At 41.6% G+C, this 15,237-nt stretch overlaps 1 protein-coding gene across 1 annotated transcript in view; it reads left to right on the forward strand.

The window, feature by feature from the left end:
* The window catches only part of Scai (suppressor of cancer cell invasion), a 175,288-nt gene that overhangs the window by 80,943 nt on the left and 79,108 nt on the right, over nucleotides 1-15,237 (forward strand). Inside the window, exon 3 of the mRNA XM_004662802.2 lies at nucleotides 11,812-11,943. Coding sequence (XP_004662859.1) covers nucleotides 11,812-11,943 — 132 coding nt within the window. The remainder of the gene's footprint in view (nucleotides 1-11,811; nucleotides 11,944-15,237) is intronic.

Below are 15,237 nucleotides of genomic sequence, written 5' to 3' on the forward strand. Positions count from 1 at the left end.
ACTCAGGATATATGCAGCACAATGTACATCTGATTCTATGTGGGTACTGGGGAATTAAACGCAGTCCATCAAGGCTTTGCAAGCAAAATCCTTTATCCACTGAGCTATCTCTCCAGCCTTCTTTCTGGGAGTTCTTTGATCCGGAATGAAATTTTTATATACCTTTGTTTTATTTCCTGTGTACTTCCATATTTCTTTTGTTGTTTCTTTTTCTTTTCTTTTTTGTTTTTTTGAGATAGGGTCTCACTCTAGCCCAGGCTGACCTGGAATTCACTCTAGTCTCAGGGTGGCCTAAAACTCATGACATTCCTTCTACCTCTGCCTCTTGAGTCCTGGGACTAAAGGCATGTGCCACCACGCCCAGCTATTTAATTCCATATTTCTTTAAGCCTGTTTTCCTTTTGAAGAAATATTCCTTGTTTTGAAATATCCCTAATTGCTAGACAGTAATGATGGTGATACACATTATGTAGTCTTTTGAGCCTCTTTCACACCTGATAATCATTTACTGGTTATCTGAGGTCCAATATGCAAAGCAAATTGCTTAAGTTTGTGTATTGAGTGAAAGTGTTGACTAGTTTTGTTGTTGTTGTTTTGTTTTCCATCACATAGCTAATTAGGACAGGAATGCCACATCTTCTTTATCCTGTCCAATATGCTTGTCGCTGCTGTTATGACTGTGCTCTGTGTTCTGTCATGCTTTGTAATCCAGACACATCATTTTCTGTCCTGATTCCTTTCAAACTTGATTGTTGCCAATCCCTCAGCCAGAATTAAATTGAGAGTAGCAGGGTTTTTTTCTTGAAAGACTTCCTATTTGAAAAAAAAAAAAAAAAAGTAGGGCTGGAGAGATAGCTTAGCCATTAAGGCACTTGTCCGTGAAGGCTAAGGACCCAGGTTTGATTCCCTAGTATCCATGTAAGCCAGCTGCACATGGTACATGAGTTTGGAGTTCATTTGCAGTGGCTGGAGGTCCTGGTGTGCCCATACTCTCTCTTGCTCTCTCTGCCTTTTGCTGTTTGTCTTTCTCAAATAAATAAATAATAAAAAATTTAAACCAGGCATGGTGGTGCATTGTTCTAATCCCTGCACTGGGGAGGCAGAGGTAGAAGCACCTCTGCGAATTCAAGGCCTGGTTTGGAGTACAGAGTGAGTTCAGCCTTGGCTAGAAAGGACCCTACCCTGGAAAGGAAAAAAAAATGTAAAAAAACGGGTTAATAATTTGCCATATTTTATGTATTTAGCTGAACAAATCTTGGCGTAGTTGTCCTCACTCATGGCTGTTTTGCTCATTTTGTAATCTCTGCTTGGGCTCCTATGTCTGTTATATCTGTGTATCAGTTTTCTAAGCTTGCCATAACAAAGGAGAGGGCAAGGAATTTTATTAGTTGCCAGAGAAATGCAAATTAGAACTAAAAAGAGAAATGACAAGCTGTACAGGTTAAAACAAGGGAAATACATGCTTTCACAGTTCAGGAGCCAGATTCCAAAATTAAGGTGCTGTAGCCTTGATTCCTCAGATGGCCATAGAGGGAGAATCTGTTCCGCCTCTCTGTTCACTTCTGGCAGCTGCTAGTGTTCTTGGTGTTCTCCAACTTAGCTATTGCATAACTCCAGTCTGTGGCTCTGTTCACATGGCTGTCATCTTCCCTCTGTCTCTTGTGAAGACAGTAGTCACATTGGATGAAGAGCCCACTCTACTCCAGGATTACTTCCTCTGAACTTACATCTGCAAAAGCTATTTCCCAATTAAACCATGTTCATAGTTATCAGGGATTAGGACCTCCATATATTCTTTATTTATAAGCAGAGAGAGAGAGAGAGAGAAAGGAAGGAGGAAGAAGAGGTGAGGGAGAGAAAGAGGGAAGGAGAGAGAAAGTGGGCCTGCTTGGGCCTCCTGCTGCTGCAAATAAACTCCAGATGCATGTGCTACTTTTTACTGGATCCAGCTTTACATGGGTATTGGGGAATCTGGGCTAGCATGCTTTGCAAACAAGCATCTTTAACTGATGAGCCATCTACCCAGCCCTTCAGTGTGGTTTTGGAGAGAGAAAATTCAGCCACAAAAATCTGTCTTTTACCCGGGCGTGGTGGCGCACGCCTTTAATCCCAGCACTCGGGAGGCAGAGGTAGGAGGATTGCCATGAGTTCAAGGCCACCCTGAAATGACAGAGTTAATTCCAGGTCAGCCTGGACCAGAGTGAGACCCTACCTCGAATAATAAAAAAAAAAAAAAAAAAAAAATCTGTCTTTTATGTTTTTTCTGCTATTATTCTTATCAGTGTGATGTGGTTACCCATCTGCTTCTCATCCTCTCTGCTGCAATTGACTTTGATCACTATACATATTTTACAAACTAATTTAACCAAATATGAAAAGATTGAAACCTCAAGGAAAAACCAGCAAAGGAAGGCTACCTAGCCCTTGTCTCAAAACAAATCAACAAAACCCAGAACGTTTGATAAACTTACTTGTAAAACCATGAGTCTGGTAGTTTTCCTCCTCCCTTCTTCTCTCCTTTCCTTTCTTTTGTTTTTCTCTTGAAGTCTTTCTATTCAAGAGCACTGCTATCAGAAAAGTATGTGAATATTCATTATATAAAAAAGTATCCACTAGAGTGAACATTCTACCAAATACTAGGTTTTGTATACTTTGTCTTTAAATCATATAGAATGTAGTCTTTGTGTCTACTGTCTTTTACCCAGCACTCTATTAGATTCATCTATGGTTTTTGTTTTGTCTTGTTTTTTTATAAGAAAGGGTAAGAAACACAAAAGTGTGAGAACTCTAGCTCAGACTGACCTGAAACTTGCATAGGCTATCCACCTTTTTTGAGACACTGTCTCTTACTGGCCTAGAGCTCACCAGTTAGACTAGACTGGCTGTCCAGCAAACCCCTGGGATCCTCCTGTCTACGTTAAGGCAATGCAGGGATCACAAATGTGCATCGCCATGCCTGGTTCAGGTAGTACTGGGTATCAAACTTAGGCATTCTGCTTACTGGGTACGTACTTTACCAACTAGGCTGTCTCTGCAGTCCCTGTGATGGAGACTTTACATGACTTAGTTAAAAACTGCTTGGTGGTCATGGTTGTGTACAGCTGTAGTCCTAGCACACAGGAGGCTGAGGTGTAGGATATTTCCAAATATAGACAGTCCTAGGCTGTAGTGATTTCCTGCCTTGAAGAGCAGCAAAAATAATCAAAACAAAAAGCTGTATCAGAAGTCATAGGAAATAATACCAGCATTTCACCACAAAGTATGGTTTTTGCTATCATTTCAATATTCTTCATGTTGACTTTGCCAATGTAAACCACAGTCTGTCTCTCATATCTTAGTCTGGCCTTGTACTCACTGAGTAGTGAATGATAACCTTGAGCTTCTGATCTTCCTGACTCCCCCTCTCCGGTGTTTATTATCCAGAATTGTTGCCATGGGCCACCACACTGGTTTTATGCAGTGCTGGGGATCAAACCCTGTACCTAATGCATGCTGGGCAAGCATTCCTCCCATTGTACTACATCCTCAGCCTTCGTGTCCTCTATGAATACAAGACTTTTTCTTTCTGTTCCTAATTTCCTGAGCTTTTTTTCCCCCTTGCAAGATGATTTTAAATTTTTACCAAATGTGTGCTCCACATCTGTTGAGCACTTAACATAAGATTTCCCCCCTTCATTTTACTTGTGTGGTAAGTGATTACAGTAGTTAATTTTCAAATACCAAATCAACTCAGCAGTCCTAAAATAAGCTCAGTTTTGTCATGTCATTTTTATATATTGCTGAATCTGCTAACACTTGGTTTAGTGTATTCATATCTATATTCATTAGTTAGAATGGCCTCTAATTTTCCTTTTTTGTGATATTCTTTTTAGCTTTGGCTATCAATTATGATGACATCATGAAATGAGTTGGAGAAATGGCCCTCCTTTCATATTTTGTTAAGAGGTTGTTTAAGATTGGCATGTTTTCTTTATTATACGTTCTGTGTAATTTGCTGATGAAGCCATCTGGCCCTGTAGTTTTCATCAGGGGTTTGCTTTCAGTTAAAGTTTTCAATTTCTTTAGTAGACAGACCTATTAAATTTTCTAGCTCTTTTTTTCAGAATTTTATTTATTTATTTGAGAGAGAGAAAGAGGTAGAGAGGGAGGGAAGGAGGGAGGGAGGGAGAGAGAGATTGGGCATGCTAGGCCCTTCAGCCAGCACAAATGAACTCCAGGTGCATGCACCACTTTGTGCATTTGGCTTATGTGGGTCCTTTGGCTTTGCAGGCAAGCACCTTAACCTCTAAGCCATCTTTCTCCAACCCTTCTCATTCTTGTTGATGCAAGTTTAAGAAAAAGTACTTTGTTCAGTATTTGTCTATTTCACTTGAATGTTCAAATTGATTGTCATATTTCTCCTTTATTGTCGTTGAGACAGGGTCTTACAGTGTTGGCACGGTTGGTTTCAAACTCGTGACCCACTTCAGCCTCCTAAATTGCTGGAATTACAGGTGTGTGTCATGGAATCTAGCTGTCTTTCCTCTCATCCCATCCTATCCCATCCCTTCTATTCCCCTCCCACTCCCAACAGTGTCTCCTGTAGCTCAGCCCTTGAACTTGATATGTACTAAGGATGACATTGGACTTCTGATCTTCCTTCACCTCCACCTTCCCAAGTGCCACAATTGCAGGTATGCACCACCATGCCTGATTTATGCAGTTGGGACATGGATTGAACACAGGACCTGGTGCATGCTCAGCACCCACTCTACCAAGTGTGCTACATCCCCAACTCTGCTCCATGATTGCTTGTTTCATTCAGTAGGTTAGAATCTGTTGTTGTCATTGTTTGTGTTGAGCTAAAATTTTCGTTTGGCAATAAGATCGCCTTCAAACTGGAGCTTATGTCCTTTTGGCATGTCTCCACTATTCTTTGAGCATTTACTTTCTTTAAAAAAAAATTTTTTTTTTTTTTTAATGAAAGAAAAAGAAAGAGAGTGAGAGAGAATTGGCAGGGCCTCTAGCCACTGTAGTTGAACTCCAGCCATGTGCACTATCTTGTGTGATTGCATCACCTTGTGAATCTGGCTTTCTCAAAGGGCTGGAAAGATGGCTTAGCTGTTAAAGCACTTGCCTGCAAAGCCAAAGGACCCATGTTCGAGTCCCCAAGACCCACTTAAACCAGATGCATAAGGTGGTGCATGCATCTGGAGTTTGTCTGCAGCAGCTGGAGGCTCTGGCGCACCCTTTCTCTCTATCTGCTCCCCACTCAAATAAATAAACTCAAGCCGGGCGTGGTGGCGCACGCCTTTAATCCCAGCACTCGGGAGGCAGAGGTAGGAGGATCGCCGTGAGTTCAAGGCCACCCTGAGACTACAGAGTTAATTTCAGGTCAGCCTGGACCAGAGTGAGACCCTACCTCGAAAACCCCAAAAAAAAAAACTCAAAAAAAGTTTTCAAGGTAAGGTTTCACTCTAGCTCAGGCTGACCTGGAATTCACTACATAAATCTCAGGGTGTCCTCAAACTCACAGTGATTCTCCTACCTCTGCCTCCCAAGTGCTGGGATTAAATGTGTGTGCCACCACGCCCAGCTTAAATTTTAAAAAATTTAAAAATATTTTATTTGGGGGCTGGAGAGATGCTTTAGCAGTTAAGGAGCTTCCTGCAAAGCCTAAGGACTCAGGTTCAATTCCCCAGTACACACATAAGCCAGATGCACAAGGTGGCGCATACATGTGGAATTTGTTTGCAGTAGCTGGAGGTCCTGGCACGCACATGCATTCTCTGTCTCTCTCTCTCTGCCCCTTTCTCTCTTAAATAAATAAATAAAAATGTGTGGTTTTATTTTAAGCCACTGTAGGGGCTGGAGAGATGTCTTAGTGATTAAGGTGCTTGCCTGAGAAGCCTAAGGACCCAGGTTCGATTCTCTAGGTCCCATGTAAGCCAGATCACAAAGTAGTGCATGCAACTGGAGTTTGTTTGCAGTGGCTAGAGGCCCTGGCATGCACATTCTATCTCTTTCTCCCTCTCTCTGTCCAAATAAATAAAAATAATTAAAAAAAAACACCGTAAGCATTTACTGAGTTTGTGCTGTGTAAAATGCATGATGGCAGTATGGCCTTTGCATATCTGAACTTTTTAAAAAATATTTTATTTTGACAGGCATGGTGGTGCATGCTTTTAATCCCAGCACTTGGGAAGCACAGTAGGAGGATTGCCATGAGTTTGAGGCCACCCTGAGATTACGTAGTAAATTACAGGTCAGCCTTGGCTGGAGTAAGATCCTACCTCAAGAAACCAAAAATGCCAGGTGTAGTAGCACACACCTTTAATCCTAGCACTCGTGAGGCAGAAGTAGGAGGATCACCTTGAGTTCAAGGCCAACCTGATACTACATAGTGAATGCCAGGTCAGCGTGTGCTAGAGTGAGACCCTACTTCAAAAAGCAAAAAACAAAACAAAACAAACAAACATACAAAATTATTTTATTTATTTTTTATTAGACAGGGGCGAAAGATGTCATGCCAGGGCCTCTAGCCACTGCAAACAAACTGCAGACGCATAAAGCACCATGTTCATCAGGCTTATGTGGGTACTGAAGAATTGAACCTATCATTAGCCTTCACAGGCAGACACCTTAACTGTTAAGCCATCTCTTCAGTCGCCATTTTCTTTTTGTATGAGATATTTCAGATCATCTTGTACTTCCTGTACTTTCTTAATGTAATTAGCCAGTTAATGTTCTCCAAGGAGCTCAGGCTTTCCTCAACTTCACCCAGGTCTCCCCTTCCCAGATATCCAGCACTGAGCTGCTGGGACTCTAGCATCCTGAACAAGTCACCGTTGGGTGGATGGTTTCCTCATGTGCAAGGCTTGCAGTAGAGCACCCATGCAGGTGTGGTATGCATCTAATGGCTGTAAACTGACCTCGTCAGGAAAAGTGAGAGGAAGTGTCAAGATTTCTTAAGTTTTTCTTTGATACTTCTAGTGCTGGAATTATTTCCTTCATGTATGTATTCTTTGAGTTCTTTCACTTTAAGGTCTTACTATTTTGTTTTCATTATTCCTACAAAGACTTCTCCCTTGTTTGTTTTACACACACACACACACACACACACACATATTAATTTTTCCAGTATCTGTATTTTAAGTCTTTTTACCTTTGAATTTTTTTTTCTGATTTCTTTTGGCAAAGAAATTTAAACTTGATGTTTTTAGATTATTCATTTGTTGAATTACATCCTTTTTGCTTTTCTACATAGTATTTTTTAAAATTTATTTATTTGCAGGCAGATAGAGAGAGAGAATGGCATCACCAGGGCAACTGCTAAATGAACTCTAGAGGCATGTGCCGCTTTGCACATCTAGCTTTATATGGATACCAGGGAATAGAACCAGGGTCATTCGGTTTTGTAGACAAGTGTCTTAACCTCTGAGCCATCTCTCCAAATCATTACCTGATATTTTTATTTGCTTCATAATGACAATTTCTATTTGATTAGTAATGTCTTTACTTTATTGAATGTGTTTGTTTTTTAAACTTTTTTTCCTTCTTTGAACTCATCTACTGGGGTCATTAGCATCCTATTTGCTAGTGAGAATATGAGATGGAGTGAGGAAAGCCACAGCCTGGATTGTGCCTTTCCTACTGCCCTTAAAACGAAAGGGGACATTTCCAGTCTTGTGTCTAGGAGAGGACTTTCCAGGTTCAAGGTCCATTATAGTACAGTATGGATTGCCTTCCCAGGTACAGCATTTTCCAAGATCTACTCCCACGCGCCCCTCCCCCCCAAATCCATGGCTGTTGAAAGTGACTTCACCACCAGTTGGCTCCAGTGACACCCTGTGTCTCCCTGAAGCCCCTTCACAGCTTCAGGTTTGCTTACAGTTTTCCTACCTTGCAGCCTCCATTGCCAGGCATTGTTGGAGAGAAAAATACTCAGGAGAACTGTACCACACCCTTAACTTCCTGCTGTGGTCTTGTCCACTTTGCCCATTTTTTTATACCCTACATTGGGACCAAATTCCCCTGTGTTGTCTCAAAGGTTTCTGTCCTTTGGAGAGGTGTGTGTGTGTGTGTGTGTGTGTGTGTGTGTGTGTGTGTAATGTACGTGTGCAAATGGGAGCCAGAGATCAACTTTGGGTGTCTTTCTCAGTAGCTCTACATTTTCATCTTTGGGACAGGGTTTCTTGCTAAACGTAGAACTCATTGATACTGGTAGACTGGCTGACATTGAGCCTTAGATATTTCCTGTTTCTGCCTACCAGCACAGTATTACAGTGTGTACCACCATGTCTGGCATTTTATGTGGGTGCTTAGGATCTGAAATCAAGTCCTCATGCTTGGGCAGCAAGTACTTGGTACTCAGGGAAAACAATGAGCTATCCCTTCAGCACCCCCTACCTGTTAAATATTGTATAGCTTACCTTTTTAATTCTTAAAATAATTTATTTGCATGTGTGTATAGGTGTATCAGGTTCTCTTGCCACTGTAAATGAATTTGATTTCACATAGGTAGCTGTACATCTGGGCTGTCAGGCAATGCAAGAAATTTTCTTTAACCGCTGAGCCACTTTCCAGCCTCTATAACTTACCTTAAAAAAATCTACTGGTCGCTGGGTGTGGTGATGCACTTCTTTAATCCCAGCACTCTGGAGGCAGAATTAGGAGGATTGCCGTGAGTTCAAGGCTACCCTGAGACTACATAGTTAATTCCAGGTCAGCCTGGGCTAGAGTGAGACCCTACCTCGAAAAAACAAAAACAGCAACAACAACAAAAAAGAAAAAAATAGAAACAGCTACTGGTCAACATAATTGATTGCATATGGAGATAGTTTGGATTTAATGAAGTACAGGTTTTTTGTGTCTAGTATGTGTGGTTTATGCATATGTGTGTGTAGATACATTTGCCCCATGCACATATGTACAAGCAGAGGAGGATGTTCCAGTCTTCCTCTTCTGCTTTTTTTTTTTTCATCTGCTTTCTTGGGGGGATGGAGTTTCACTGAACCTGAAGCTCCCTTTATTTATTTATTTATTTATTCATTCATTCATTCATTTTTTAGTTTTTTGAGTTAGGGTTTTACTCTAGTCCAGGCTGACCTGGAATTCACTATGTAGTCTCAGGGTTGCCTCGAACTCATGGTGATCCTTCTACCTCTGCCTCTCGAGTGCTGGTATTAAAGGTGTGTGCCACCACGCCTGGCATGAAGCTGCCATTTTTGTTCATACTCACTGACCAGTGAGCCCCAGCAATTCTTCTGGCTCCACTCCCCACAGGACTGGGGTTACAGGCATGTTTGGCCATGCTTAGGTTTTAGCATGGGTGCTGGGAATCAAACTCAGGCCTTCCCAGGCTGTCTTAAGCCTTCGTGCTTGGGTGGGAAGCACTTTTGCCTACTGAGCTATTTCCCCAGTCCCAAAATAGAGTTTATTTATTTTAAAATTGTATTGACTACCCCAGTTCATATATAAAATTTATCACTGTCATAATCCCTTCCCACTACCCTCCTTCGTCTCCCGTCTGGTACCCCCCTCCACTGAACACCTTCATTTCAGCATCTCTATATTTCATTTATTTTATTTTATTTTATTTTTTTTGGTTTTTCGAGGTAGGGTCTCACTCTAGCCCAGGCTGACCTGGAATTCACTATGGAATCTCAGGGTGGCCTTGAACTCACAGTGATCCTCCTACCTCTGCCTCCCAGTGCTGGGATTAAAGGCATGCGCCACCACGCCCAGCTATATTTCATTTTTTAAAACATATATTTATTTATTTGAGAGAGAAAAAGAGGCAAAGAGAGAGAGAGAAAGACAGAATAAGCACACCAGGGCTTCCAGCCATTGCAACGAATTCCAGACTCATGCGCCCTTTTGTACATCTGACTTACATGGGTCCTGGAGAGTCAAACTGCGATCCTTTAGCTTTGCAGGCAAATGCCTTAACCACTAAGCCGTCTCTCCAGCCCCTCTCCTTTATATATTTTTTATACTCATTGGCTTTTTTTTTGGTTTGTTGAGGTAGGGTCTCACTAGCCCAGGCTGACCTGGAATTTACTGTGTTGTCTCAGGGTGGCCTTGAACTTCTGGAGATCCTCCTACCTCTGCCTCCCAAGTGCGGGGATTAAAGGTATGCGCCACCATGCCTGGCTCATTGCTTCAGCTTTATTTGCTCTTTTAATTTTTTTTTAAAACTTATTGAGAGAGTTAGAGAGAGAGAGAAGGGGCATGTCAGGACCTCTGGCTACTGCAAATGAACTCCAGACATATGGCTCCACTTGGTACATCTGGCTTAAGTGGGTCCTGGAGAATCAAACTTGGGTCCTTAGGCCTTGTAGCCAAGCATCTTAACTGTTAAGCCATCTCTCCAGCCTTCATTGCTTCCTTAAAAAAAATTTTGTTTTGATAGGTAGGTGAGGTGGCGCACACCTTTTATCCTAGCACTTGGGAAGCGGAGAGAGGTAGGAGGATTGGCATGAGTTCAAGGCCACCCTGAGATTACATAGTAAATTGCAGGTCAGCCTGGAGTAAAACCCTACTCAAAAAAAGAGAAAAACATTGTTTTGTTGTTTGTTTGAGAAAGGGTCTCATGTAGCACAGGTTGGCCTGGAACTCACTATGAAGCCAAGTGTATTAGCTACTTCTCTTGTTCCTGTGATCAAATCCCTGACAAGCCGGTTGTGGTGGTGCCTTTAATCCCAGCACTTGGAAGGCAGAGATGGGAGGATAACCGTGAGTTTGGCCACCCTGAGACTACATAGTTAATTCCAGATCAGCCTGGACCAGAGTGCAGTCCTACCTCGAAAAACAAAAAGAAAAAGCCCTGATAAGCTGTAACTAACTTATGGGAAGAAGGGTTGATTTCACCTTACAGTTCTAAACTACAGTCTATCATGGCAGGGAAGGCATGGTGGCAGGAGCTTAAGGCAGCTGGTCACATTTAGTTCTTATAAATCTGCCAAGTTGACAACCTAGATTAACTATCATATTGAGGTTGATCTTGAACTTCTGATACTCCTGTCTCAGCCTTCCAAGTGCTGTGATTATAAGCAGGCAACTGGCTTCAAGTTCTTAGACAGAAGTGTAAGTTAGTGACAGTGTATGTTTAGTGATAGTCCACTATGAAATATTTACTTTGTCCTTTCTTTGGGCTTATTAGGTTGTCTTCAGTCTTTGAATGTTGTGAGATAATGAGATATATAGAAGGCATTTCCATTTGTACTATCTTTCCTAGCTTATATTCACAAAGTCAAATGGGCAAATAGCTGAAAAAGGTCGCTGTTAGATTGTTGACCATACCAAGGGTCTAGAACAGAAGAGCCACTCAAACTATTCTTATTAGATAAAAGTGTGTTCTAAAAATTGCTTTCCATATGCTTCCTTTGAAAAATTTCTCTTAGTGCTTGGGTACTTTGGGGCCTTTTTGCTAGTGTAATGTGTTACAATTGAGCTGACAATTCTTCCCATATGAACCTACCAGTGTTTATTCCCACTAACAATGTGAGATTTTGTTTTCTGACACCATTTTACACTTTATTTATTTAGTTAGTTGTTTTTTTTTTTTTTTTAAAGCAGTGTCTCACTCTAGTCCAAGCTGACAGATCCACTCTACAGTCACAGACTGAACTTGAATTCATGGCCCATCCTCCCACGTGCCTGGATTAAAGGCTTGTGCCACCATGCCCAGCATACTACAGTTATTTTGATGAGTTGCGTACAATCAGAAGGATTCTATATATCTTGGGGGAAATGCTATTAGATGGTTCAACTAGGACCTGTTTGTCTTTATTTTAGTTAGTAAGAAACTAAGCATATGTTTTCTTATAGGACTGAATTTGCTCTGAAAGAAATCATGTCTTCTGGAGGTGCTGAAGATGACATCCCACAGGGAGAGCGGAAAACAGTCACAGACTTCTGTTACCTTCTGGATAAATCCAAGCAGCTGTTCAATGGATTAAGGTTAGTGGTTTCTTAATACTTTAAACTTTTCTCTAGTTGTGCTTTTTTTTTTTTTTTTTTTTCCTGGCTTACTTGTGATATGTTTCCAGAAGCTATCTCCTATCCAAGTACTAACCAGACTTAATCTTGCTTAGCATCTGAAGTCAGACAAGGTTGTGTGTGTTCAGGATGATATGGACCTAGACCATTGAATTTTATATCTATAAACATATATATTAGAAGTGATTATATCTAAATGTGGTGGCTCACACTTCTAATCCTAGCACTCATGATGTAAAGTAGGAGGATTACTGAGTTTGAGGCCAGGCTAGGCTAGAGAGAAAACCTTGCTTTAAAAGAAAAAACAAACAACAACAAAAAAATAGGCCTAGATTACAGTTATAGTCCCTGAAAGCTTAGAAGCTTAGATCCTATTGCTCCAGCCTTTAGAAGCTACCGATTAGGCAGTCAAGTCGGGGGTTTGTAGCTCTGGGCTTTTGCTACCATTGACCCAGTCTGTTACTTGGTAACTATGATTAACCTCTGCTTCCAGCAGCAGTGAAAAGTATAGCAGACAGCAGCAAGCAGTGCTTATTAATGTTCAAGTCTTAGAACTGTCCTCAAGTGCTGGGACCCTGAGCCCTTCAACAAGTATTTCAGCTCTTGGGCCTTTGTTCCTTAAAGCTGGGCAGCTCCATGGAACACTTAGCAAGTAGATCCTGGAGTCTCTCAGCTTCTCATAGCCCTTATTGTCTCAGCTGCCTCTGCACTTCATTGTTTCTGTGCTGGCCACTCCATATAGTTACTGCCTCCATCCTTTTTGTTACCAGCTCAGTCCACTCCATAAATTGATAACAATTAAAAAATGGGGGCTGAAGAAATGGCTTAGCGGTTATGGCGTTTGCCTGTGAAGCCTAAGGACCCCAGTGCGATTCCCCAGGACCCATATAAACCAGATGCACAAGGTGGCACATGCATCTGGAGTTCCTTTGCAGTGGCTGGAGACCCTGGCATGCCCATTCTCTCTTTCTATCTGCCTCTTCATCTTTCTCATCCTCTCTCTCCCTCTCCCTCTCAAATAAATAAATAAAATATTTTTAAAAATTGGCATGAAAGACCACATGAAAATATCCTTTTTATTTGTTTGTTTGTTTGTTTGTTTAGTTATTTTGAGAGAGAGAGAAAGAATGGGGGCACCAGGGCCTTTCAACCTCTTGAACAAACTCCAGATGTATGTGCCCTGCCCCCTTGCGGACATGCATAGCATTGCGTGCGTGCATCACTGCTGCTTCTGGTTATATGTGGGATCTGGAAGATTTGAACAGAAGTTCTTAGGCTTCACAGGCAAGCGCGGTAACCACTAAGCCTCTCCCCAGCCCAAAAATACCTCTTTTTTTTTTTAAAAAAAAAACATAACGATAAGCCAGGCCTGGTGGTGCACACCTTTAATCCCAGCACTTGGGAGGCAGAGGTAGGAGGATCACTGTGAGTTCGAGGCCACCTTGAGATTACATAGTGATGGACTACAGTGAGACCCTACCTCGAAAAACCAAAACCAAGGGCCGGGCGTGGTGGCGCATGCCTTTAATCCCAGCACTTGGGAGGCAGAGGTAGGAGGATCACCGTGAGTTTGAGGCCACCCTGAGACTACATAGTGAATTCCAGGTCAGCCTGGGCTAGAGTGAGACCCTACCTCAAAAAACCAAAAAAAACAAAAACAAAAAAACAGAACTCTTTTTTTTTTTTAGAGGAACCATTTCTTGAGCCTAATGTTGTAACATGAGGGAGTAGCACAACCCACTATCTTAGTGATTTGTAAAAGTGAGCCAAATAGCCTTCTCATAGGGAAGAGTACTTATACCAATCACAGCAGACCTGCATGCTATAAAGGACTGTGTTTACACCTGTCACAGGTTTTCTGCAGGGTCATCAAGGAAAGTGCTTCCCCTCTGGCCCAGGTAAAAATAGCTACAGCACCATCTAGGTTCCCTTAGATCTGTGATGACCAGGGTCTGGGACAAGCTATTTTGGAATAGCTTTGGCTGAAATATTGTCCTCTGGATCCAATTCCACTTGGTAGTGAGTAGCTGAGTTGCCATGTAGCTTCCTTAGGGCATCTGAGCAGCCAGTGCTGCATGAGGCAGTCCCACTGGCAGCTTGATTGATCATCCTTCCCTCAAGGAATCTGCCCAGGACACCAGGGCAGGGACTAATGCCTGTCAGTTACATAGTCAAATCACTCCATTCCCCAATATGTCAGCTTATTTAAAGGAAAAATAAACCATTAAAATGGTGCTTACTATAAAGGCTTCTTATCCATACTAGCATCACAGGTATCTAACATTTCTCTGTCTCAAGGGGAGATGTGTCCCTCTACTCAGTCAATAGAAAAGGAGGAAAACCACATTGTTTTTCTCAAATGGAATAAAGCTATGCTGTTAGATTCTGTTTGTTGTTTTGTTAGATGGCTTTATATACATTATATATACTATACCTGATTGGCATTTGATTTTATACAATAGGATCCTGAGGTCAGAGTAGATAAGGAATATAAGTGTGCTTGAATGCTGAGCCTTCTGTTGCAGTTATATACATTTATACATTTATTTACTTACCTTATTCACTATGTAGTCTCAGGGTGGCCTCAAACTCATGGCGATCCTCCTACCTCTGCCTCCCGAGTGCTGCGATTAAAGGTGTGTGCTACCACTCCTGTCTCTCTTATTCTTTTTAAATAAATGCATGTGTTACTGGATACATATTGGTGTCATAATTAGGAATCATCTATTTGTTAGGGTAAAATACCTATTGACTAAAGTAACAAGGGAGTGTCCTGAATGAGGTCATGGGTCTTTGATCTGTGTTTGCCCTCTGCAAACTGGCTACTGAAGTCATCAATATTTTTGCCAAACTGTGCTTGTGATATTCTTATGTATATTGTGTAAATAGTTTTGCAGTGTTTTGTTTTATCTAAGTGATCTAGCTTGTTATTTAGACCTATAGATTTTTAGGATATTCACTTACTTTTAGTTGAGTTCTAGCCTCAAACAACTTAATACATTAGGTAAAATATTGAGGGTCAACAGGTTTTATACTTGAAAATGATATATAGTGGATGTAGCACACAGCTTCAGGTCCGCTGAGATGAACTTTTCAGACAAGGTACAGTTACAGAAGATGGGATATTTATTTAAGCTTACAGATCCAAGGGAAGTTCCATAATGGCAGGATAAGCTGGCCTGCCTTTACAAGGTCCAAGCAAAGAGAGAGCAGCCCAAGCCAATAGCCACGCAGCACTGCACACTTAAGTCACTC

Source organism: Jaculus jaculus, chromosome 1 (genome assembly GCF_020740685.1).
Source record: "Jaculus jaculus isolate mJacJac1 chromosome 1, mJacJac1.mat.Y.cur, whole genome shotgun sequence".
NCBI classification, from domain to species: Eukaryota; Metazoa; Chordata; class Mammalia; order Rodentia; family Dipodidae; genus Jaculus; species Jaculus jaculus.